This window comes from Brassica napus, chromosome C8, assembly GCF_020379485.1.
Source record: "Brassica napus cultivar Da-Ae chromosome C8, Da-Ae, whole genome shotgun sequence".
Taxonomy (NCBI): domain Eukaryota; kingdom Viridiplantae; phylum Streptophyta; class Magnoliopsida; order Brassicales; family Brassicaceae; genus Brassica; species Brassica napus.
In genome coordinates this window covers 19,627,319-19,653,043 of record NC_063451.1, presented here as the reverse complement: position 1 = coordinate 19,653,043, position 25,725 = coordinate 19,627,319, and the positions used below count along the sequence as shown (strand labels likewise).

At 30.8% G+C, this 25,725-nt stretch overlaps 3 protein-coding genes and 1 pseudogene across 3 annotated transcripts; 1 reads left to right on the top strand and 3 right to left on the bottom strand.

The window, feature by feature from the left end:
- The first annotated feature begins 400 nt into the window (after positions 1–400).
- Positions 401–5,979, top strand: LOC106414349 (annotated as a pseudogene).
- Positions 5,980–6,256: 277 nt separating this feature from the next.
- LOC106412200 (nudix hydrolase 7-like) lies at positions 6,257–14,050 on the bottom strand. Its single transcript, XM_013853104.3, has 8 exons — positions 13,581–14,050; positions 13,438–13,503; positions 13,214–13,354; positions 12,979–13,056; positions 7,094–7,144; positions 6,960–6,994; positions 6,752–6,863; positions 6,257–6,674 (listed from the first exon to the last, which is right to left on the bottom strand). The coding sequence occupies exons 1-8, from the start codon at positions 13,713–13,715 to the stop codon at positions 6,453–6,455; spliced, it is 840 nt and encodes a 279-aa protein (XP_013708558.1). The 5' UTR covers positions 13,716–14,050; the 3' UTR covers positions 6,257–6,452.
- Positions 14,051–14,292: 242 nt separating this feature from the next.
- Positions 14,293–16,164, bottom strand: LOC106416173 (probable acylpyruvase FAHD1, mitochondrial). Its single transcript, XM_013857012.3, has 7 exons — positions 15,923–16,164; positions 15,603–15,768; positions 15,482–15,534; positions 15,103–15,165; positions 14,788–14,838; positions 14,577–14,694; positions 14,293–14,477 (listed from the first exon to the last, which is right to left on the bottom strand). Exons 1-7 carry the CDS (start codon positions 16,028–16,030, stop codon positions 14,365–14,367), a joined length of 672 nt encoding a protein of 223 aa, XP_013712466.1. The 5' UTR covers positions 16,031–16,164; the 3' UTR covers positions 14,293–14,364.
- Positions 16,165–16,185: 21 nt separating this feature from the next.
- Positions 16,186–17,771, bottom strand: LOC106416174 (dynein light chain LC6, flagellar outer arm). The gene is made up of 3 exons (XM_013857013.3): positions 17,435–17,771; positions 17,042–17,147; positions 16,186–16,453 (listed from the first exon to the last, which is right to left on the bottom strand). Exons 1-3 carry the CDS (start codon positions 17,612–17,614, stop codon positions 16,371–16,373), a joined length of 369 nt encoding a protein of 122 aa, XP_013712467.1. The 5' UTR covers positions 17,615–17,771; the 3' UTR covers positions 16,186–16,370.
- Between the last annotated feature and the right edge of the window lie 7,954 nt (positions 17,772–25,725).

Sequence of the window (25,725 nt, the reverse complement as noted above, 5' to 3'; positions counted from 1 at the left end):
GTGAGTGCTTTAAACAAATTAAAATATATTTTATCACATATTTATACTAATTCATATTTATTGATATAACATATATATATGTGCTATTAATAGGTGTCTGCTGGTTTGGCCAGAGGTGAAACATTTGACGATTGGATACGTGAGATGGTCGTTGGACCAAAATTTGTTGTGAAGTCATATCCGAGATTTTGTACTCGAGGATATGCATTCACAACTCAGAAGAGGAGACGTTCGAGTACGACTTATGATGCTGGCGTTTGTTCTGCATCAGGAGATGATGTATACTACGGACACATACATGAGATTTTGAAAATCAAGTATTTGGGCATGGTTGGATTGCGCTGTACTGTTTTCTATTGTGATTGGCACGACAACACTCCAGATCGAGGTGTGAGAACAGATGCATTTGGTGTTACATCAGTAAAAACAGTTGCTTCATGATGCCCTGAGAATAAAATGATGAAAATATATAAGAAGCAATGGTAAGATCTTTTTAAAACTTGAATATTTCAATTTTAAGGCATATTCAGTGATATCAGCTGCGTAGTTTCTTTTTTTTTGTCGTAGACTTTTTAAACCGTTAGATTATATGCAGATCTTCGGTTCAGCTTTCAGATCTTCTAGGTATCAAACCCACAAAAGAACATTAAATCTCACCATCACAAACATATCAGATCCATGCGTCGGCAGATTAAAGAATAATGAAAAAGAATAATGGAGATTTGGGAAGAATCTTCCTCCTCTCTGTTAGGCTAGATTGACGGCGAACTCGAGCCGATGGCGTGACGGCGAGATTGCGAAGATGGTGTGACGTTGAGTTTGAGCACATGTGAGATGATGGTGTGAAGTCGACCTTGAGCTCCGTCGTGGATTCGTCTCTGGGGAGCCTCCAGAGCTTCGTCACCAGCGAATCTTCATATTCTTCAACTCCATTATCATCTTTTTATATTTTCTGTTGATCAAATATGAAAAACAAATGGTAAGAAAGAAGAGGAAGAGAAAATTCATACCAAAAAAAAAGAGAAGGGAATGAGAAATATGTGTCTGCAGAGAGAAAGAGAGAGAAGAATAAATCTGCATTTTTATTAGTCCAACAATTCATAAGGTTATCCTTTTATCTGTTTTTCATTGGTCAAAAAGTTTAATATTTCTTTTAATTAATTATTATATACATTTAGTTAGAATTTTAATGTAGTTTATGTGTTTAGTATATTTAATAGTTATTGTTTATTTTGTGGTTTAATGGATCTAATTGGCCAAAAGAACTTTATCTTTTTTTTTGTCTTCTCTTTCATTATTTGATGATTTTTGTTTGTTAGTATTTTTTGTAAGTTATGTTTTATTCAAAATTTATCTATTGGAAATTTAAGATAAATCTATGGTAACAAGGGAAACACATTAAGCTTAATAATCAATTTATTTAATTGTCAAACTCAATTAACAAATTCAAACCTTCTTATTTTAGGATCCAAGAACAACAAAGCAACAAATGAGCACTGAGCAATGAATGCGGCAGAGACAGCCTTAGATGAGGTGAGCAAATCTTTTTTCCATGACCCTTTAGAGTAACCTTAATTTTACAAACTCACACACTGAAAATGCAATCAGGCCAGGAATCGTAAAAACTTGTGAAGCTATCGATGATGAGGAAAAAAAAGGAGATTAAACCGTTTTTCCAGTTTCAGACCTAAATTGTGACTCAAGACCCACCGATTTTCAAGCCCAATCATTTAAAAACCCAACTATTACGTTTTCATTGTGTTCGAAAATAGACCTATACTACTTTAACCTTTTTAGTCCATCATTCCCATTTTTAAACTATCCACAATATTTTTACCAAATATAAAAAACTACGAATGAAATAGACATACAACTATATAATTATATGAAATTATATCATTATTAATCTATCTAAAAGAAGCTATACTACAATTATATATTTTCAAAAACATGTCATGACACATTTAAAAAAAAACTAATTAAATTTCTTTTGGAAAAAAATTGTTTTACGTTCCAATATTAGAGTTTTATATTAACAACTACCTAAGTTTTGCTACCTACGGTCATGAAATCACTAATAACGTAATGATCCGATTAAATCGTACAAAAATAAAATATGGAAATACAGACACAATTCAATTTGTTAAACATTCTTATCTGTAAATAAAAAAAATTATTCACTAATAAATAAAATTCTTTATTCACTAATAAATATTAACCCCTAAACATTCTGCACAAGCCCTAAACAACATGATCTCCCTTTCTCTTTTCTATCCATTAAACTATGTTTCTTTGTATAATTTGTAAACATCTTAAAAACCATTTTATTTTTAATGCCATTCAACTATTTAACATTAATATACTAACAACCTACTAATTAGATAATAACAACACCATAAACCACAACTCTTGAACATGAAAGCACTAATAACACAAATACTCGATAACATCATCTAAAATAATATATGGAAATATCAAAAGCATATGAATTCCTAATTATTTTTATATCAATTCAAACATGCTGGGAGATTTACAAATTTCAATCCTGACCATTTTCGGTTAAAACCCGAACAAATAAAATTCACAAAACAAACATCAAAATCCCATCCAAGCATCATCATTGTCTCCGGCCCCGCGCTTGCGGGGACTATGAAACCAGTGTTTTTAATGGTAATGAGGGCATAAACCCTTTAACAAAAAATAGTAATGAGGGCATAAAACAAACTGATATGTTGTTCGTATGTAATGTATAGCTTGATATTTTCTTTTTGGAACTTTGCTTGATATTTTTTTAATATATTGTGTTTGTAGTGTAGGTGGGGATGATTGTCTTTGGTAGATCATTTATATAATTATATTCACATCTCCTTTGTGGTGAATGTGAAGATTAATTATTGAATTGGAACGTAAAATTACAGAGATATCGAAGGTTTGGGTGATTTAAATTCAAAGAAATTAATTAAGTTAATTTTAATAAAACACTATTGTTCTTTTCATACATCTAATTTAATACATTTTTGTTTCGAATTTATTTAATACAGTTTTGATAGCTTCACCTTTATTTTGGTCTGTTTTACATGATCGAAATGTTTTGTTCTGATATATTTTTATAAAATAAAAAAATAGTTTTGTGATATGTCCAGATCGATGAGTTTTTAAAAACCTTTTCAATAGTAAAATACTATTCATAATTTTATTCTATTCTATTCATAAAAATTTCTATATAAAATGGTAATACCGACAGCAACAAAAATACAATAAACTTGTTAATTTGTCGTATACTTATTTTGCTCTTCCTTTTTTTATTCCTCGTGAGACACATTTGATTCCCTTTAGCCTGAAATGACAGAGACTATCTCATACGATGCCGTATCAAAACCAAAACCCACTAATGTTGTGTACTAACCTAAACCAATTCGTTTTAAGATTCCTTCATTTTCTCGGGAAACACCCTATTACGACCACATTTCCTCTACATCAAACGATTCCACCACCGTGAACATGTCAGGACTCGACGGCGTAGAACACAAAACCCTCAAGGTAAACGGCATAAACATGCACGTGGCCGAGATTCCGGCATCCGGATCTGGAAGAGATCAGATCATCCTCTTCATCCACGGATTTCCAGAGCTCTGGTACACGTGGCGGCACCAGATGACCGCGCTTTCGTCCTTGGGATATCGGACGATAGCCCCGGATCTTCGAGGGTACGGAGACACCGACGCGCCGGAGAAAGTGGAGGAGTACACTTACTTAAACGTGGTCGGAGACTTGGTGGCACTCATCGACGCCGTGGCCGGTGGAGATGAGGCGGTTTTCTTGGTGGGACATGACTGGGGAGCGTTGATTGCGTGGCAGTTGTGTATGTACCGACCGGAGAAAGTCAAGGCTCTGGTCAACATGAGCGTTGCCTTATCTCCCAGGAACCAAGATCGTGTCCCGATGCCGACGTTTAGACGTCTCTTTGGTGACGATTATTACATTTGCAGATTCCAGGTAATTTGTTAGCCCTAATCTTATTTCATTTGGATTGGCTTGAAAGTAACCGAACCAAATTATAATTAAACCAAACCAAACTAACGGCAAATAAGTTCTCGCTCCTGACATGACTTGGTGAAACATTAGAGTTCTCAAATTCTTTTTTTTTTTTTTGTCAACAGAGTTCTCCAATTCTTAAAATCAAAATTTATCTAATTAACCTATGAGTATATTTTGATGATAAAAAGTAGGGCATTTTTTTATTATATAATCGGGGGGGGGGGGGGGGGGGTCCTGACATGACTTGATGAAACATTAGAGTTCTCAAATTCTTTTTTTTTTGTCAACAGAGTTCTCCAATTCTTTAAATCAAAATTTATTTAATTAGCCTGAGTATATTTTGATGATAAAAAGTAGGACATTTTTTATTATATAATCGGGTGGGGGGGTGGGTCCTGACATGACTTGATGAAACATTAGAGTTCTCAAATTCTTTTTTTTTTTTGTCAACAGAGTTCTCCAATTCTTTAAATCAAAATTTATTTAATTAGCCTATGAGTATATTTTGATGATAAAAAGTAGGGCATTTTTTATTATATAATCAGAGGAGGGGGGGGGGGGGGGGGGGGGGGGGGTCCTGACATGACTTGATGAAACATTAGAGTTCTCAAATTCTTTTTTTTTTTGTCAACAGAGTTCTCCAATTCTTTAAATCAAAATTTATTTAATTAGCCTATGAGTATATTTTGATGATAAAAAGTAGGGCATTTTTTATTATGTAATCAGAGGGGGGGGGGGGGGGGGGGGGGGGGTCCTGACATGACTTGATGAAACATTAGAGTTCTCAAATTCTTAAAATCAAAATTTATTTAATTAACCTATGAGCATATTTTGATGATAAAAAGTAGGGCATTTTTTTCAAATAGCAATTTTTAAGTTTTTCTCACCGAAAAAACTTTCGAATTTTAATATAGTTTCGAATTATATGTTTTCAAATTCTATTTTTTTTTATAAAAAACTTTTCAATTTTTTTTTCAAATTTTCTTTTTGAAATTCGAAATGTTTTTTGAAACTATTTTTGAAATTTAAAAAAAAAAAAAAAAAATTTCCTAAAACTTTTAAACCCCCACACCCAAAAAACCATCTTTTAACTTTAAACTATAAGTACTCCAGAATAAAATTAGTTAATCCTAGAGATATAAATGTATATTTATTTTTATGAAACTTTTTTGGTCATTTTTCTCTTTGACGGTTTTTTTGGTGAAAAAAAAATTAAAAAAATACTATCCTAAATAATTTTTCTAAAAAATATTTATGATTGATTACTTTTGTTATCAAGAAACCTAGAGAAATAGAAGCAGAGTTCAAAGAGTTGGGAACAGAGAAGGTGTTGAAAGAGTTCTTCACGTACAAAACGGCTGGCCCGCTTTACCTCCCCAAAGGCAAACTTTCAAACGCCCAGAAAACGCTGCGTCTGCCACAAAACAGTGGTTAACACAAGAAGATCTTGAATATTACGTCAGCAAGTACGAGAAGAAAGGCTTCACTGGAGCAATTAACTACTACCGCAACATTGACCGGTACGTATATATCACCCGGTTCAATAAATATACGATCACAGTTTTAACCAATCGGTCTAAATCCCGGTTTGCTTTTTAATCAGAAACTGGGAGCTAACTGCACCTTCGACCGGTGCCAAGATTGGTGTACCGGTAAAGTTCATAGTCGGAGATCAAGATTTGACGTACAATTCACCGGGGATTAAGGAATACATTCACGGTGGTGGATTTAAGAGAGACGTACAGTTGCTCGATGAAACCGTCGTGCTCAACGGAGTGGGACATTTCCTCCACGAGGAAAATCCTGACGTGATCAATCAACACATTCACAGTTTCTTTCAAAAGTTCATTTGAAATAAAAATTACTCATTTTCTATTGAAACGAATCAAATAAAACAAGAATATTTGTGTTGTTATATGATTTAGTTGATTGACCATTCAAGTTTATAGCATATATAACCGGGCCTAGTGGTCTGGTGGTAAAGGAACCTCGGTGAGGTGCCCGCCATCACGACTTCGAGTCCCGGCCACAGCGGATTTAACATCCCTTTCGTTGGGGCGCTGGACCCCCTACGGGGGATAATTGGTAATGTCGCTGCCCAGATACCAGAGTTACCAAAAAAAAAAAAAAAAAGTTTATAGCAGGATAAATAATCCCCGTATATCAAATTAGACCAGATTAAACTGAATTAAACTGTATAAAACCGAGTTATACCAGATTAAACCAGAAATAACATGAAATATAAAGCTGGGAGTTAAAACCGGTTTAACGTTTAGATATTTTGGAGAGTAATAACTGAAAATAGATTAAAAGACAGCAAAAGGATGCATTGGAAGAAGATAGAAGACAGACACAAATGCTTGAGATGCAACATAATGTTTTTTTTTGCTTAAAATGCAACATATATAATGTTATCAGGGAGAAGAGGAGGCTTGGTCACGCGTTGCATTAAGGCTCTTGGCGTGATCAGCATTGCAGTAGAGAAAGCTCTTTTTACCAGTTCCTGTTTCAGTTTCCACAGTGGAGAATCCCACATAGTCTTCATCACACTTCTTCTGACAGATGTTAGCCATGATCTTGAACATTTCCTTCTTCTGGTTCCATGGCTGGTCTACATATTCTTTGATCGGCATCCACTGCACAAAAACGATATATACAAGCACAGGTGACAAGAACTCAACATTTTCTTGTCCCATCTACAGTGGAAAGTTACCTTAGCTTGCAAGATCTCAGATTTTTGTTCAGTGATTTCGTAGGCGCGTGGACTTAAGACACACAAGAAGAACAAATCCGTTTTCTGTTTCAAGAATGCTTTGTGGCTTTGCCTACAAGTAAAGAAAGAGTGGACCAATGAGGAATTAAGATACATCAAATCTTGGCCAGATCAAATGTTTGCCAAGGCAATGAAAGCATAAATTTACCTGAAAGACAACACTTCCACAAAATCTGCAACAATCTGAAGTAAAAAATATCCAATAAAAAGAAAACAGATTTTAGAATAGTGTGGCAAGTAAATAAAGGATCCTTATTTCTTTTCTGAAAGCAAGATACATACACCAGTTTCTTCTTCCACTTCCCTAACAACTCCAGTGCATATATCCTCACCCTGTGGATTTGGAAAGTTCTCGTTAGAGGCAGCAAGGAAATAGAAATTCGATTTTCTCTAAGTATAGAATGTTCCTTATTAACTTAAAACGACAATTGCTTGGTCCTAGTGACGATAAACTAATGATGGAACAACCGAGGTCTAAGTAAAAGAAAGAGCGAAACCACAAATACAATAAAGTTATAAAGGTAAGGCCACTTATCGTACAATGCAATTTACAAGTAAGGAAATTGACTGACTACTATTGGGGGATTCTATCATATACAGAAAGTATGTTGAAAAGAAAAAGGAAATAAATTATAGGAGAATGAGTCAAGTTATTAATGGTATGATTTGACCAAGCCAAATAAAGAAACGAGATTAAGTGTCCATCTTGGTGTGAAAGACATGAAAGTCCTTATATATTAATCATAGAACATTATAACATGTATTCGTAACCACATGTCATCACTATGATAATTTTAAAATCTTTAGAAAAATAAGTTAGTCTATATAAATATAAGTTAAACTTTTTATTAAACTAATTATCAAATGACTTTTTCTTGGGTTCACCCCCTAGGGTGAACCTTTAGGTTCACCAACCATTACAAAGTTGTCATTTTAGATCTAGTATCTTTTAATTAAGGAAACAAAATAACTTGCCAAATTATATTATGCTTTTAAAATAAAAAATAAAAAATTAAATAAATAAAAATAACAATAGTTCTAAAAAAACATTATTTAAAAAAAATATTTATTTTTAAGATTTAGAGTTTAGTGTTTAAGATTTATAATTTAGAATTTATCCAAATGTTTAGTGTTTTTCCAAGGGTTTAGGGTTTACCTAAGGGTTTAGGGTTTACCCAAGGGTTTAGGGTTTACCCAAGGGTTTAGGGTTTACCCAAGGGTTTAAGGTTTTCCCAAGGGTTTAGGATTAGAGTTTAGGGTTTAGTGTTTTGTTGACAATATGTTTAGTGTTTTTCCAAGGGTTTAGGGGTTTACCCAAGGATTTAGGGTTTAGGATTTGAGTTTAGGGTTTAGTATTAGAGTTTAGGGTTTAGTGTTTTGTTGACAACATTTTTTTTTTGAATTCGTTTTTTATATATTATTTTTATTTATTTTTAAATTTTATTTTGAAAAAATAATATAATTTACAAGTTATTTGGTTTCCTTAATTAAAAGATAGTAGATTTAAAATGACAATTTTCTATTGGTTGGTGAACCTAAAGGTTCACCCTAGGGGGTGAACCCAAGAATAACTCTTATCAAATTGATTAGTAGGGTACAAAAGAATATTTTCAATTCTTTCATTAAATAAAAACTATGGAATTACCTAATATGATTAATATATATAGACAATTAATGATTATGAATAATACATATTTGATAATAATTTTTGTATCCTCTTTTTATTTGTTTAATTTTATATTACTAAAATAAATTAAAAAGTCACATTAAGCATATAATAATAAAAATTAGACGACTATAAATTACTAAAAATGGTAAAAGTCTCACATTAGAAATTTTTGTGGTTTAACTTTTTTTTGTTCAAACAAGATACAAATGATCGTAAATCGTATGAATATGAAGTCTCATTAATAGATATTCATATTATATATATATATATCATTTAAATTAAATTATATACTATATACTATATAAAAATATATAAATATGTTAGTTTCAAAATTTGCATTGAAAAATTATTGAGATCTTAATATTTTAATTTTGAAATTTGTATTGAAAAATCTCACATTAAAAGTTTTATGATTAACGGTTTAAATTTTTGTTACAACAAATATACAAATGTTAATAAAATCATATGGGTAGGAAGTACAATTAATAAATATTTATAATAAAATACACTATATATATCTATGTAGATATCACTAAAGTTTAATTATATACCATATAAAATAAATAAAATGATTGTTTTGATTTATTTATCAAAACATGATTTTAAATAAACAAAAGATATTGGTTTTGATTTATGTGCTTACTCTAATGTATATACTTTTACATATACAAATTATGTTTTAAATAGGTAATTTCTAATATGTTATTTGATCCAATCCCAAAAATACATTTCTTCAAATCGAAGTGATTTTTAATATTGGAAGCACTATATATATTATTTCATTCAGATTGAATAACTTAGTCTTGATTTTTATTCCTAAAAAGCTTTTAATGAAATATCATGACAAGATTCCAATCACCTCATTTTGAGTTTGTTCAAAGAATGAGAGATTTAATCATTCTTCTAATTTTTGTTTCTCCCTAATACATATCTAGCTATTATAATTGTAAGAATGAGATATTTGAACTATTTATTATAATTTTTTTGGTTTCTCATTTAATAAATCAAACACTTCTTAGTTTACACATAGTTTACATATACTAGATTGGTAAAGTATTATACATATTTTTTTCTTTCCTATACATAGCATAGAGATTTATTCTTTACAAGCAAGGGGCTGAGATATGTATATAACAATCTTTGAAAGCTCAATAAATTTTAAATTCCATCAAAAAAAAAAGTATTATACATATTTCTATAGGTATACTCTTAAGTAACTAAACCTCAAAAGTGTAGGTTAATAAAATAAGTAATTTGTTTCGTTATTCTAGAATTATATGATTTTTAGATCGAACTGGTGAATATATAAAAAGACGTCCAAATATCAGTTTTTCTCAGAAACGAGTCCTAGAGAGAAGTCAGAGTAACAATGTGTTTAAGATAGAGAAGTTCGAGCAGAGGGAATGAACGATGAGGAGAAAATAAGTTCTTCGCCGTAAAACACTAAGAAAGTTCTAAGTCTTTGAATCCTTGAGATTCAACTAAGATGAGGACGTGACTCCTGGCAACTTATTAGTTATGTTTTAGGGAGTTTGATTCATATATTCGAGTTTTGTGTATGAATAAAGTGTTTTATGGAAAGTTTGTTATTCATTCTTCAAATTGATTATTCAAAGATAAAAAAAAGGTTCTTTGCGTTCTTAGTCTTTTGCATGTCAGATTGTGTTGATGATGATATGTTTAAATTGTCATGTTTATGGGAGTTTTACAAAACATTATGCTTATTGTCTTTAGTTATTAAACTCAGTTTTTGTTAATAAAGTTGTAGCATTTTCTTGCATTTATTTGATGAACGTTTACTCGATCCTTACTTAAAAATATTCATCGGTTTCCAAAGATTTCTGGGATGGGGTGTTTCATTAAAGTTTAAGTTTAGCTAGCTGGATCAGCTGAAAATTCGAGCTCAGCTAGCTGAACCATCTGCCGGAAAGCTCAGATTAGTTGGATGGAGTATGAGGCAGTTGGTCGGTTGGAGTGAGCTAGTGGACAAGCTGGATGGTTACTAGGTTGGTGGTCGAGCATGGTCAGTTACAGGGTTTGGCGACAAGCTTAGGTGGACATGTCAAGTGTGTTGGATGGTTTATAGCCGACGGATGTGAATGGACTTATCTCTATTCGGTTGGTCAAAATGTGACTTTTAGCTAGATAATTTTACATTTATGTTTGATTTTTCAAAATGTGATAAAACGTGTGACCATAATTTTAAATTATAATATTTTTACAGAATAAACTTATGTTCATACAAATTTTATTATATGGCTGTTAAGTGTTCACATAATAAAATACACAACCCAAGAATATCAATTCTAATATTATCCACCATCACATAATATAATTTTAAGCACTTTTATAAGTTTTAATATATATTAACTTATTTTCAATATTTAAGTCTTATAAAATGTATTTTATAAATCAAAATTCAATTGATATTAGTTTTATATTTTATTTTATAATATTCACTTAAAATAAATTATTTTAATATTAAAATTTTGTCATTTCATGTACGTAGTTATTTAAATATAATTTTATAATCCATAAAATAATTACTATAATAACTGATTTAATCGTATTTATCATTTAATAACTCAATTATTTTATATAATATATAAAATATATAATTTAAAAATATTATTAATTAATTGAGTTAGTTATTTAAAAGTTAGAAAATACCGTAAAATAACTCTTGAAAGTTTTTTACCATAAAAATGGCTCACAACGAGAATAATGACCAAAATATCTTTTATATAATAATTTAGAAACATTACAACATTTTTTGTAGCTACATGTCATTACTACAATGATTTTTAGAATCATTAGAGAAATTAGTTGGTCCATCTAAATATATAATAAGTTTTTTATTAAATTAACCATAAATTCATTATTAATGTTCTTTATTGTTTCCTTAAATAGAAGGTACGAAATTGTCTAATGTGGCTAAAGTATATATGAAAATTAATGATTTTGAATAATGAAAATTAATGATTTTGAATAATAAAAATTTGATAAAAATTAGTGTATCTTCTATCATATTTGTTTAATTTTAAACGATTAAAATAAATTAAACAACCACATAAACCATATAATAAAATTTTATATTTTATGTATATCTTATATTTTGAATTTTGAAAATGACCACAAATTACCAAAACTGTTAAAAATCTCACATTCAAATTTTGTAATCCATGGTTTAAATTTTTTGTTATGACAAGATATAAATGGTTACAAAATCATATAAGTAGAAAGTCTTATTTAATAATTATTAAGATTAAAAGATATATATATATATATCATTTTAAATTAAACTATATACCATATAAAAATACATAAATATTTTATTTTCAAAATTTACTTTGAACAAATTTTTTTTGATAGAATCTTTGAACAAACACTGACAATTTAAAATTTTAAAATATTATAAATTGATAAAACTATTAATCTCACCATAAATTTTTTGTTATCAATAATTTAAATTTTTGCTATAAAAGATACAAATAATCAAAAAACCATACGAGGAGAAATTGTCAGTTTTAAATGGTACTTAAAAAGAGATACTTGACTTATAGCCAGTGTTTTTAAAACCGGACCGGCTAGCGAACCGAAATTTTTTTGGGTCATGGGTCATTGTGGTTCGACTGGGTCTGAACCGGGTTTGATCGGATTTACTTCGATTAAACTAAATTTACTGATATTTTATTAATAATATGCATATTTTTTTAAAAAATAGATCATATCAAATAAAATGTTTAAATGACCATAATTTGTAGAATAACTTAAAAATAACAATTAAAATCTAAAATCAATATGAAAAGCACATTTAAACTTTATTCGCAGATCTTCATCACCTTTTAAAAAAAAATTATAGACACATTAGGTAAAAGTTATATTTTGAAATACAAAATTTCAGAAATGAAAATGTTTCAATTATTTAGTCTTCAAAACAAGTGATCATGAAATAAAAATTTTTAAATAGAGAAAAGTAGACAAAAACAATATCTTGACGTGAATATTAAACTTTGTGAATCTTGTAATTTATGAGTTGTATAGACGACAAGATAAAAAGACGAGAGATGATACTTTATTAATCTTTGATAAATCCTATTTTTATTTTAAAAAGAAGAAAAATTAATTGTTTCATTAACAAAATTTTGTCTTATATACGAACCGGGTTTTGGTCGGTTCATTGGGTCGTCGGTTCCCAGGTTTTTGACGGTTTGATAGGGGTTTTTAACTGGTTCGATTTTAGTTGGGTTTTAGCATTAACCCAATCCAGATTTTTTTCGGTTCATGGTTCAACCCGGTCCGATCGCCGCTTCGGTCCGGGTTTAAAAACACTGCTTATAGCTCAAAATTAAGCTGCTACATTTATTCAAAAGCTTGTCAAGTTCTCTTTGGATGCTCATGTGATTAAATTCCATTCACTCATTATTGTTCATGATACGAGCAAGAGATCCTATTTGGGTAATAAAGATGACAGGAAAAAAAAACTAATGTAAATCACCTCGTTGACAACACCAGTAGGCAGCTTCCACACGTTTTTATCTTTGAAATAACCACTCTTTTCCTGGACAACGAGGACCTGCGCTCATTCAATTTAGTTTCATCTCAGTTCAGTCAAAGTAATGTTCTTTTTTTTTTCACAAACGAACATCATTGAGAAAAACAATGCGACGGGTGTGAGAGACATTCTTCATCTTTTCTTCAGCCCCTTTGAGATTCAAAGATGGTTTTATTACCTCTCTAGTGTTTTTGTTGAGAACCAAAGCACCAACACCTACAATATGAGAAGCATTGGCGGGGATTGTATCAGGGGTGTTAGAGATCCATGAAACAAGCATCAAGTACTCAGGCTCTGCGTGGTGATATCTAAACCCTTCCTGAAGAAACACAAACAAATAAACAATCTCTTACAAAAAAGTCAACAAACAAAACAAAGACAAGATTTATTAAAATCTCTTACACTAACTGCAGGCTCTACAAGATTAGCCAATCCAAGAGGTAGCTTTATCCAAATCCCCTTTTTCCCCTGCAAATTTATAAAACTAACCATCAGAACAATGAAATCCCTAGAGATCTGAAAAGTGGTATTGATGATGTAAAGACCTCTTGTCTCCAATGTGAAAGCGAAGCCCTAAGCCTTGCGGTGAAAACCTCAGCATCCATTGGTTCCTCCATGGTTACGGTAACGCCATCGTAATTGTCAGTCTCGCCGATAAGTAGAACAGCTCTAGCATCCATCTCAATTACTCTCTCTTGGGTTAAGTCGAAGATGATCTAAGTATCCAACCCAACGACCTTATTGGAATGATTTGACTCTGGAAATGGTCGACCTCAAGGAGAAGACTTTATACTGGTAAGTTGAAGAGTAGACTTTGCTTTATTCCGATAGTTTCCGTTAAAAATTAATTTTATAATTGAATTGCTAGGTACTTTCTTTAGTATCTTCCCATAGAATATGTACAAGTACCAAAAGGACGAAGAAATCATCAACAATAGGTTGATTCCGGCTGAGAATTGCTAGGTACTTCCTTTCATATCTTCCAGGGAAATTCATTTGTTCACTTTTTATTGAAATAACTGTCAAACTATCATAATATTTTGTTATATCCTAAAATTTGAATTGTTTGTAAGAATAAAAGTATGAAACTTATCAATTTCATTATACCCTCCAAAAATAAGATATTTACAAAAAAAAAAGCTTAAATATTCATAATCAAAATTTATTTAAAATAAATTCAAAATTAGATCAGAAAGTTAAATAGTTAACTACATAATTATTGATACTTTGAGCTTATATTCTCCCTTCTCAGTGTTGTAAGGAAACGCATGGTTTATTACCACAAAAGATTTGACACAGTTCATAATTTAATGAAATACAACAAAACACTTAGCTCAAAGGCTTTACACGCCTATCGACGTCGAACTGAACTTCAGATAGACCAGTGATCCCTGCGGTAATCTTCTGTCCTATCTTTACAGGTCCAACACCTTCTGGTGTACCTATAATTTGAAGGCATTGCTCAAGAGTTTCTTATGGTTGGCTCTGAATGTTTTTAAACATGGTAAAACACACAGAAATTGTAAGTAAACTAACTAAACCTGTCAAGATAACATCTCCTTCGTAGAGAGTCATTATAGAACTTATGTAGCTGATGAGATACGGGACCTTGAAGATCATATCTTTTGTCAAACCCTTCTGTCTTGTTTCACCATCAACCTGATATCACAAAAGGGATTTACTTATGGTCTTCGCAGAGGGAAACAACATTTTTAAGCAACAACAGTAGAAAGAGAGTAGGGGATGCCAAACCTTCAGCCAGAGTTCTAGATTATCGGGATCATGTACCATAGCCTTTGGTAGCTGAAACACGGGAACAGAAACAAAATTGATATATAGTTTTGATTCTCAGCAACATAGGTATCTGATTTCAGTGTCAAGTCGGCTGTGAGTGTGGAAGCAATAACCGTGAGACTTTTCTAGTCTCAAATAGATATAAAATCACCACAACAGGTTTGAGCAAATAATATAGGGTCAGACCGAGCTCTAACCGCATAAGCGATCAGGTTATATTGCAATTATAGAAAAGAGAAAGTAGCATCTAGTGTTTCAGAAGAGAATACTTACAACAGAGCTTATTGGAGTGAAAGTATCATGTCCTTTAGCAAGTGTCCAAGGGAGACCAGATGCCTGCATAAGCGAAAAACAACATATTTAGTTAATCTTGCTTCTTACAAGCCCTTAAAAGGTGGATTAACTAACGAAAGGGAAAAAATTCCCCCGTATGGGAGCACTGAGTCACTTACGCGTAGAAAACTAAAAAGAATCACTGTCTATGCAAAAACCCACACACCCATGAAGATGGTTTAGGATGTTAATCAAAGAAATTTCATTAATTCATCCATGTCTTGGTAAACGCAGAGCAAGAAGCAAGCTAACATGAAAATTGCGCATACACACCACCACAAGAGCGACTGATATAGAAGTAAAATCGGGTTTGTACTACCTTGGCAGAAGCTTGGAGCTCCCTAGCAGTCATATCAAGAGCAACCGCATATCCTTAAAAGCCAAGGATTAAGGAGAGATGGATGATACATGTACAATTGAACAAAAGATGACACTAGTACCTCCAATGTAATCCATGGCTGTTGCCTCGGGTACATCTCTAGCCTTCTCTCCCATCACTACAGCGAGCTCCACCTCATGATGGAGTGATTCTAGAGGATGTGGGATCTCAATCGTTCCTCCGTTCTCCAAGTATGATGACGTCGGCTTTAAGAATATAACTGGTTCCTGTTTCCATCAGAGGTTTCCAATTTAGGGTTCGTAAACGCATGCATCTCTCATCAACAAAAATTGTGATCTGAGTCGCGATTGGATTACAGAGAGACGACGTTCTAAGGGATTGTGATCGAGCAAGAGAGCGAGAGAGAGAGGGAGAGGAGACCTTGGGAACCGCGTTGCCTAGTTCTTTGGCGTGAGCGGCGTAGTTACGCCCGACGCAGACGATCTTGGTGCCTTGCGTGAACAGCCTCTGTATCATCGACGTCGTCATTTTCTCCGATCTGATTCTTCTTTTCTTCTTCCTCCGTCTGAATCGTAATTAATACAAATTCAACTTTGCCATTGCGTCTACGGAATTTACTCTTTCAGTCCCCCAAAGTTTGATTTGTTTACTTATGAACCCCTCACTTTTGCTCTTTTTAAGACTTGTTTAAGAATTTTTTTTTGTACTGGTTCACTTTGATCAATTCAGAAAGAAGCAGCAAACACAAACACAAACCAGAAATTCCGGTTTTCTGAAAACTTCAAATCGAATATACATACAGTTTAAAGTGTTGTTGGTGAACACTAGATCTCCGATCATCTGAGGAGCTTTCTTGGTTTCGGAATTCTTAACCAGACTTGAAGAGCAGAACAGCTTTTTGGTCGAGGTAAAAGTAAACGAAATGGTTAGTCTCGTGTGTTACGTAAGAACCTGCAGGGGAAAGGAAAATGAATTGATCGGTTAAGGAAAGAGTAAAAACTATAGTAGAGTGATACTATTCTCATCCACACGCAATAATATAGGTTTCAGAAATGTATCCCTTGTTTAGTTGTTTGTCAGAAAAGAAAAGCTACATCCAAGAACTGTGAGACTAAGGTGTGGCAATGTACGATCAGAACCACTCAATGTAATTGTTCAAGAAACACACACAAAAGACCTTAATATATAAAGTTTCGAACAAGGCAAATAACAAAAAAAAAAAGAAGTCTGATGAGGCTACTAGCTATAAGATAATAGATCGGAATTTCATATTGTAGACTAAATTAGTTGCTTAGCTTAAATAATAATTTAAGCATAAATGTCACTGAGCAGAGACCTATACATCCCAAAAGCTAAGCGGACAAAACCCATTCAAACGCAAGAAGAACAACCTTCCCAAACCAAACAATTGATCTAACTCACAAGGATAAGAGACAAAGCAGGAAAATCAAACGAGCCAAAGAAGACATGTTCAGAGCTAAATTAAGTTACTAAGAGATCTCCCCCTGAATAAGAGGGGAAGTAGAGTAGAGTACAAACCAAAGTTGCGACCAACAATGCAATGCCAAGTAGCACCATGTTTCTTGTCAAACTCCTTTTTTATATTCTCAGCTATTTCTTTCTCCACACTGTTCTTCTCAAATGCCTGAAACAAAAGTAAAACCTTTTATTTAGCAACGATAAGTCATAATAATAATAACTCCAAAGGATGATTCCATAGACTTTTAGTTAACCAACACACACAGCTATAAGAGAGATGGGAAACTAGTTCCCTACTTCAGATTATCAACAATAAACTTGAGCTCACTAACATCAAATCGAACTTCAGCGATGAAATCGGCAACTCACAGGCACTAATTCAAGGATCAAAAATCAGAAATCCCTAAGAATGTACACATCAAGAGAGAGAGAGAGAGAGTAAGGGAGTCTAACGGTGATAGCGATATCGATAGCCTCCTTCTGCATATCCTCCTTCATATCAGCACTCTTTATTACAGCTCGCTGCTTCCCCGCCCCTTGAGAAGATGCTTCAACACTAGATCTCCGATCATCCGGATTTGTTTGCGCCGGTGCTCCTCCGTTCACACTCTTCTTTATCCTCCCCTCACTCATTCTTCTTTTTTTCTTTAGTCGGTGATTCTTTTTTTTTTTTTCCTTTTCGAAATCAGATTTGCTTTAAGATATAAGCAAAAAAGACAACAGAAGAGAGCAGAGAAAAGCGAAAGCACGGCAAATCGAACACACTTTCTAGTCACTGCAAAATGCAAATATTGCATTTTGATACCGCGTCGTTTACTGCATATTGGGTCAAGCCCATTACTACTGGCATTTGTAATCCAAACTACTTTTTCCTCTTGTATTTCATGTACTATTGTAATGCCATGTTTATCACAGTTTCTTAATTAAATGTAAAATAATTAAAATAGAGATAAGCGATCCTTAAATTGGGTTTTTGGAAACCGAAATTTAGTGGGGTTTTTTAGGCACGTGTCAAGTGCAAGGGCGTTCTAATTTTTTTTTCCGTCTTTTGGTTTATCTGTTTCCTTTCTTTTTTTTTTTGTTTCTTGTTGGTTTCGTCCCTTGTGTTCTCCGTCAAGGCGATCGAAACCGATCTCTTCTTCTGTCGGCTTCTCTGTCAAGCACGATCGACGACGGTGTATCCTCCGTGTTCTCTCGTCTCCTCCCACAGATCGATCGAAACCGACCACCTCTTCTGTCGTCTTCTCTGTTTGAGACGATCGTCGTCTTTGTCTCCTCCGTGTTCTCTCTTCTCCTCCCTCAGAGCGATTGAAACCGACCACACCTTCTCTCGTATTCTCTGTTAGATACGATCGAACGATCGACGACTCTGTCTCCTCTGTGTTCTCTCGTCTCCTCCGTTAGAGCGATCGAAACCGACCAAGCCTTCTCTCGTCTTCTCTGTTAGAGACGATCGACGACTCTGTCTCCTCTGTGTTCTCTCTTCTCCTCCCTCAGAGTGACCGAAACCCACGACGGAGGACGAGTCTCTCGGGAAGTCAAGGCGCCTCCTCCATCTTCTCGGCGTCTCCTCTGTTGGTCTTTCAGCTCCTGCTCTCGCTCCCGTTCTCTTCCACTTCGAGATCACTTCCCAAGTTATGAACTTTCTCACCTGATTCTGATGCTTTCAATTTCATTCCATTTTATCATTGCTCTTAAATTCAATTTCATTTGTTTTAAATTTCAAATTCATTTCTTTTTAAAGCCGTTTTAGGTAGTTGAGATACCGTAACCAAGTTATGCAAATTCTGACACTCTTTAATTTATCTGTTTGGGGCTTAACGTGCAGGTTCCTCAAGGAAAAGCTCAAGCAAACTGGTTCTGTATGAAGATGGTTGGCGAATGGAAGCAAGCAAAACCTCCACCACAGACCGCAACCACTACTTGACACTCTCGGTTAGTAAATTGTGCAAAACGTTGTTTCATTGTCTTCCTTTTTTCTTAATTTCTTTGTGGAAAGTAGTTAGGTTAATAAATGCTTGTTAGAGTTAGGTTACGGTTAGGGAATATGCGTGAGATGAATGCTTCTGTGATGAATGCTCGTGTTATGAATGCTTGTGATGAACGTGTGGTTAGGTAAGAAAGAAGTAGATACATGTCTAGTCATCTGAATTGAACTCAGCTTAAAGAGTCTAGGCATTGAAAGATCCGTATCTAACACATCTTCTTCTAATTTCATCTATTAAAGCCGGAGCTTTCTATCTTTCTTTTCATATTATATCGCTTTCTCCCTTTCCAGCTCACACAAAACACGTCTCTTCTCCCTTTCCAGCTCACACAAAACACGTCTCTTCTTATTTCTCACTTGTCTGGAAAATTAGGATATGGATTCTACCAATCCCTATAGCCGGACCTCAAATTTTGTTGACCTCTTGAACAGTCAACAAGATAGTCTGTTTCCTGAACCCCTTCCTTATCAAAGTTTTCCACATGGTGGAGACCATATATGGCGTAAATTTGGACGTGATGGAGACAAATACTAAACTCAGATGTTTTTCTAAATTATTCTCGATTATTGTACTAGTCTTTATTTTTATGTTTTTTTAATAAGTATGTTTTAAATGTTATCTTTTAATATGTTTGAATTAATAAATAAATTTTATCTATAAAAAAATTAATTTTTTTTCTTTTAAGAACCCCTAATCAAGAAACTCCCATTGGACCGCTCCAAATGGGAGTTTCTTAACTATGGTTCTTAACCCCACTTAAGTACAATTAAATTATTAAATAATCACTAAGAAACACACTTAAGGATCAAGGGATAAACATGCTCTAACATTATTCTCTCTTATATTTTTGGTTGTACGACTAGGAATTAACGGGAAATCGGCTAATTCCTCATCAACAAGGGCCAACGGTCCCGATCAGTACATAAACATGTTACCTGTGCGAAAACATACATCAACTAGTACAAAATTTAATTTTCATACGCGAACTTTCAAAATTTGGTTTTACCGTACATTGACCTAATTTCCGTTAGTCAAACGTTGAGTTGTCGTTAACTAGTAACAGAAAATCGGCTAATTTCTACATCAACATGGACCAATGGTCCAGATCAATACATAAACACTTCATGTGTGCAAAAACATACATCAACTAATACAAAATTTAAATTCAATACATGAACTTTCAAAATCTGGTTTTAACATACACTAAAGCTTGACATGCGCGTCCGCGCGGATATTTGTTGTTAATTTTTTTTATAAATTGTTTAATGACATTCCTAAATATATAAGATTTTGTTCATTTTTATGTTCCTACACATAAAAACCAAACCCACCCGGATCTCGAAAGACCCTATTTGAATCCCACCAGAAAATTTATAATACCCGAACAAAGCATAATTTCAAAACCTAAAAAAAAAACTCGATATCCGAAAGAACCAATCCATATCCAACCGTATACCTGATATCCATATTTTAATGAAGTAGTTAAGAAGTATAAAAAAATATAAAAGATATAATAAAACACTTAAATATAGGTAAGTTCTGTTTTATATTTCTATAAGACGTGCTGTCAAATTATTTGGAAAAAATGCAATTAATAAAGTAGTTAAGTTGAGTGAAAATAAGGAAAGAAAAGATGTAATAAATCTGTTGAAAATAATGCTAGATTTATTTTGTACTTAAATTTAATAAAATAGATTTACCTAATTTTCACTAGTCAAATCATACCAAAAATAAATTGTTTGTCACGTGTTGATTAAGTAAAGTTTTTATTGTATTATGTGATAATTAAACCATAGTACATAGTAATTGACAGAGAAAAATGAGAATGTTTAACTTATCGAAGACATTCTCTTTTCTCTTTGTTCAATTTTGTCTTCTTTTGTTGTTTTACTGTTAGTGTTTTCTGTTGTCGAAAAAGTTGAAGAAAAAAATTAAAGAGAAAAGCTAACTAATGAATTACACGAGAAAAAAATCGTTTGCCCATCATGATTTTTTTTTCTCATTCAATTACTACGTAATACAGTTTAATTATCACATAATAAAATAAAAACCTTACTTAATCAATACGTGACAGACAATTTATCTTCGATATTATTTGACTAATGGAAATTAGGTAAATGTCAAGCTTTAGCATATGTTAAAACCAGATTTCAAAAGTTAATGTATTGAATTTAAATTTTGTATTAGTTAATGTATATTTTTGCACAAGTGAAGTGTTTATGTATTGATCCGTACCATTGGTCCCTGTTGATGTAGAAATTAGCAGATTTTTTATTACCGGTTAACGACAACTCAACGTTTGACTAACGGAAATTAAGTAATATGATAAAACCAAAATTTGAAAGTTCATGTATGAAAATTAAATTTTATACTAGTTGATGTATGTTTTCGCATAGATAACATAGGAACCGTTGACCCTTGTTGACGTAGGAATTGACCGATTTTCCATGAATTAACCTTGAGTTATTTTGATACGGAGTCGTTTACTGCAGATTGGGTCAAGCCCATTACTACTGGCATTTGTAATCCAAACTACTTTTTCCTCTTGCATTTCATATAGTATTGTAACAGTATTTTCTCACATATTTTCGGTTGTACGACTAGGAATTAACATTGAGTTTTTCTAAATAATTATATAAATACTAGATTACGATCAGCGCCTTGCCGGAGATGAACATTATAAATATAAATGATTTTATGTATTATATTTTTTACTTATATTGAATAATTAAAAATTAGTAACTATTACATATATAATTAAATTGGTGCGAACATATAAATTAATTTTATTAATCCAAACAATAATTTATTTTTCTATATGATAGGAAATGTAATTAAATTTAAATAATATTAACATACATAGTATATTCTTAAAATTAATGTCTATTAAATGATGCTTTCTACTCATATGGTTTTTTTGATCATTTGTATTTTTTATAGCAAAAAAATTTAAATTAATGATAACAAAATTTTCACTATGGGATTAATAGTTTTAGTAATTTATATTTTTTTTAAAAAAATTAAGTTGTCAATGTTCGTTCAAAGCTTTTATCAAAAAAAAATATTCAAAGTAAATTTCAAAACTAAAATATTTATATATTTTATATGGTTTATAGTTTAATTTTAAACGATATATATATATATATATATATATATATATATATTAATCGTAATAATTAATTAAATTATACTTTTTAATTATATGATTTTGTAATCATTTATATTTTGTCATAACAAAAATTTTAAACCATGGATCACAAAATTTGAATGTGAAACTTTTAACAGTTATTATTTTGTAGTCATTTAAAAAAATTCAAAATATAACATATACAGAAAAATCTAAATTTTTATTATATGGTTATTGTGGTTGTTTAATTTATTTTAATAGTTTAAAATTGAAAAAATATGATATAAAATACACTATTTTTTTATCAAATCTTTATTATTCAAAGTCATTAATTGTTACATATATTTTAACTACATTAGGTAATTTCGTAACTTTTATTTAAGGAAATTATAAAGAACATTAATAATGAATTTATGGTTAGTTTAATGAAAAACTTATTATATAATTAGATGGACCAACCTATTTTTTTAAGAATTCTAAGAATCATACTAGTTATGATATGTGACTACAAAAAGAAGTTGTAACGCTTCTCAACTGATATAATGGGGATTGCCTTTGGTATTAAAATCGGGCGTTTAACACATTCCCTACCCATTACTTCGCTTCTAATAAATACACTATTGACGTTCCCTAGCCCAATAATTTGTGGGTTTAATTTGAAAATTTATAATTCGTGAGTTTGGTTTGCAAATTTATCTAATTTTTATTCAGGCTCCATCCTGGGCGTGAAGCATGGACTTCGAACGCCAAATAGTATAGGGGAGTTTGGGGCGCCAGTAACAGAAATATCTGGGTGGTGTAGTGGCTAGAGAGTTTACAAATCTTCTATAAATGTTGGATTTGACCTTAGTAAGGGACATCATTTTTGTAAATTTGCTTTAGGCGTTTTTTTATTCTGGGCCGGCACTGTTCTCACTACACTATTAACTTGCACACATCATTTTTCTTGAGCAAATCTGCACGTTCTCAAAAACACAAACGAAACCATCAAAATCTTTACCTATTCGATATTCAATGTCCAAACCATTTATATATAAATAATATAATTATACTAATATCTGCTCATGAAAGGATACTATAATATATTAGTACAAGATTTTCGCCTTGCGCGGAATGAATATTGTGTATACATACAATTTTATGTATTATTATTTATTTTTGTTTTTTTCACTTATATTAAATTAGTGAAATGTTAGTGACTATTACATATATAACTAAATTGGTGCAGACATATAAATCAAAATAATTATTGTTATTCACAATCATTTTATGATAAATAAATCTAAATAATATTTTTTATTTTTATATTGTTTATAATTAATTTAAATGATATGAACATCAATGTATAGTATATTTTAAATATGACTATTTATTAAATAAAAGTTTCCTATTCACATGGTTTTATGATCTTTAATAAACATTGATAATAAAATTTTCAATATGGAACTTTTAATATTTTTTATGAATTTATAATCATTTTTACAAATTCAATGAAATTTTTGAAACTAAACTATTAAATTCTAAGTATTTGTTCAATAAAAATTTTGAAATTTAAATATTTATGCATTTTATATAATATATAATTTAAGTCAAACGATACTAATATATATATATATATAATCTAATATTTATTAAATAAGACATTTTACTCATATACATTTATGAACATTTGTATCTTGTTATAAACAAAAATTCAACCATTGATCACAAATTTTCAAAGTGAGATTTTTTAAAATTTTATTAATTTATATTCGTTTTTAAAAATTCAAAATATAACATATATAGAAAAATCAAAAAATTTATTATTTGGTTAATTTGATTGTCTAATTTATTTTAATAATATTAATATAGAACAAAAATGAGAGAAGATGTATAAATTATTATCAAATTTTTTTTATTTAAAATCATTAATTATCATATATATTTTGATCAGATTAGGTAAGTCCGTATGTTTTATTTAAGGAAATAATGAAGAATATTTTTATATTAATAATTAATTATATGATTAGGTTAATGAAAAGTATACTATATGTTTAGATGGACCAACCGATTTTTCTAAAGATTTTGAAATTGATTCTCGTGATGACACGTGTCATAGTTCAAAATTTGTAATGTTTTTCTTTTAATACGTAGGGGATTAATGTGTTGCCACTAGGTTTCCCTACTATTATATAAATCTAGCCTAATCATAATATTAATATATTGATCATCCCCTATATATTAAAACAGAAGCATTACAACATTTGAGGTAACCACGTATCATCACCACAATGATTCTTAGAATTCTTATAGAAATATGTTGGTTCATCTAAATATATAATAAGCTTTTTATTAAACTAACTATAAATTAATTATTAATGTTCTCAATTATTTCCTTAAAAAAAATTACGAAATTGCCTAATGTGGCTAAAGTATATATGACAATTAATGATTTTGAATAATAAAGATTTGATACAAATTAGTGTATTCTCTATCATTTTTTCTAACTTTAAGTTATTAAAATAAATTAAACAATCACATTAACCATATAATAAAAAAATTAAAATTTTCGTATATTTTATATTTTGAACTTTTTAAAAAGTCTCACATTGAAATTTTTATGATCCATGATTTAATTTTTTATGACAAGATACAAATTATTACAAAATCATGTAAGTAGAAAGTCTCTTATATATTAATATCTTTTAATTAAACTATATACCATAGAAAATACACAAAGATTTTAATTTTGAAATTTGCTTTGAACAATTTTTCTTTTTGATAAAATCTTTGAACAAATTCTGAAAACTTAATATTTAAAATTTAAAATTTTCATTGAATGTTTATAAAAATTATAAATTACTAAGACTTTCAAAAACATTGCACAATGAAAATTTGTTATCAGCGATTTACATTTTTTGTTATAAAAAGATACAAATAATTGGAATGCATCATTTAAAAATATACTATTTATCTATTTATATATTATGTAAATTTTATTATATAAAATAGAAAATAGAAAAAGTGATCGTTTGGATTAATAAAATTTATTTACATATTCATACCAATTTATTTATATACGCAATAGTTACTTACTTTTTCATTATCCAATATATATATATATATATATATATATATATATTATTTTATAATATATAAAAGAACATATAATATGTAAAATAATTTTATATACGATGTTCATCTTGCGCAATGCGCGGGTCTTAATCTAGTTTTGATATTAATTTTTAGGCCATTCGAGAACAATACAAATAACTCAAAAGTTATATTACTCAATATTTAAATGACGTGAGATTATAAATAGAGATATACTATACAATAATATGAAATATAATATGCTTTTACATATAATTACAACTACTAGCATTTGACAATATATTTTTTTTATGATAGTCTAAATTACGTTCTAGATCATAAGATAAAATCATATATAGACAATGTTTACATTTTAGTATGTAAATATATAATAAATTAAAGTCTATTTTTTTTCTTACGAATTAATATATGAAAGCAACCAATATATTCTACTAATATTTACTGGTAATTTTCTATAATTTTTATGCCAGATTATTCTCTACAATCTGTTAAGATACCAATTAATCCTTAAAATTGACTTATACTTTGCATATTCC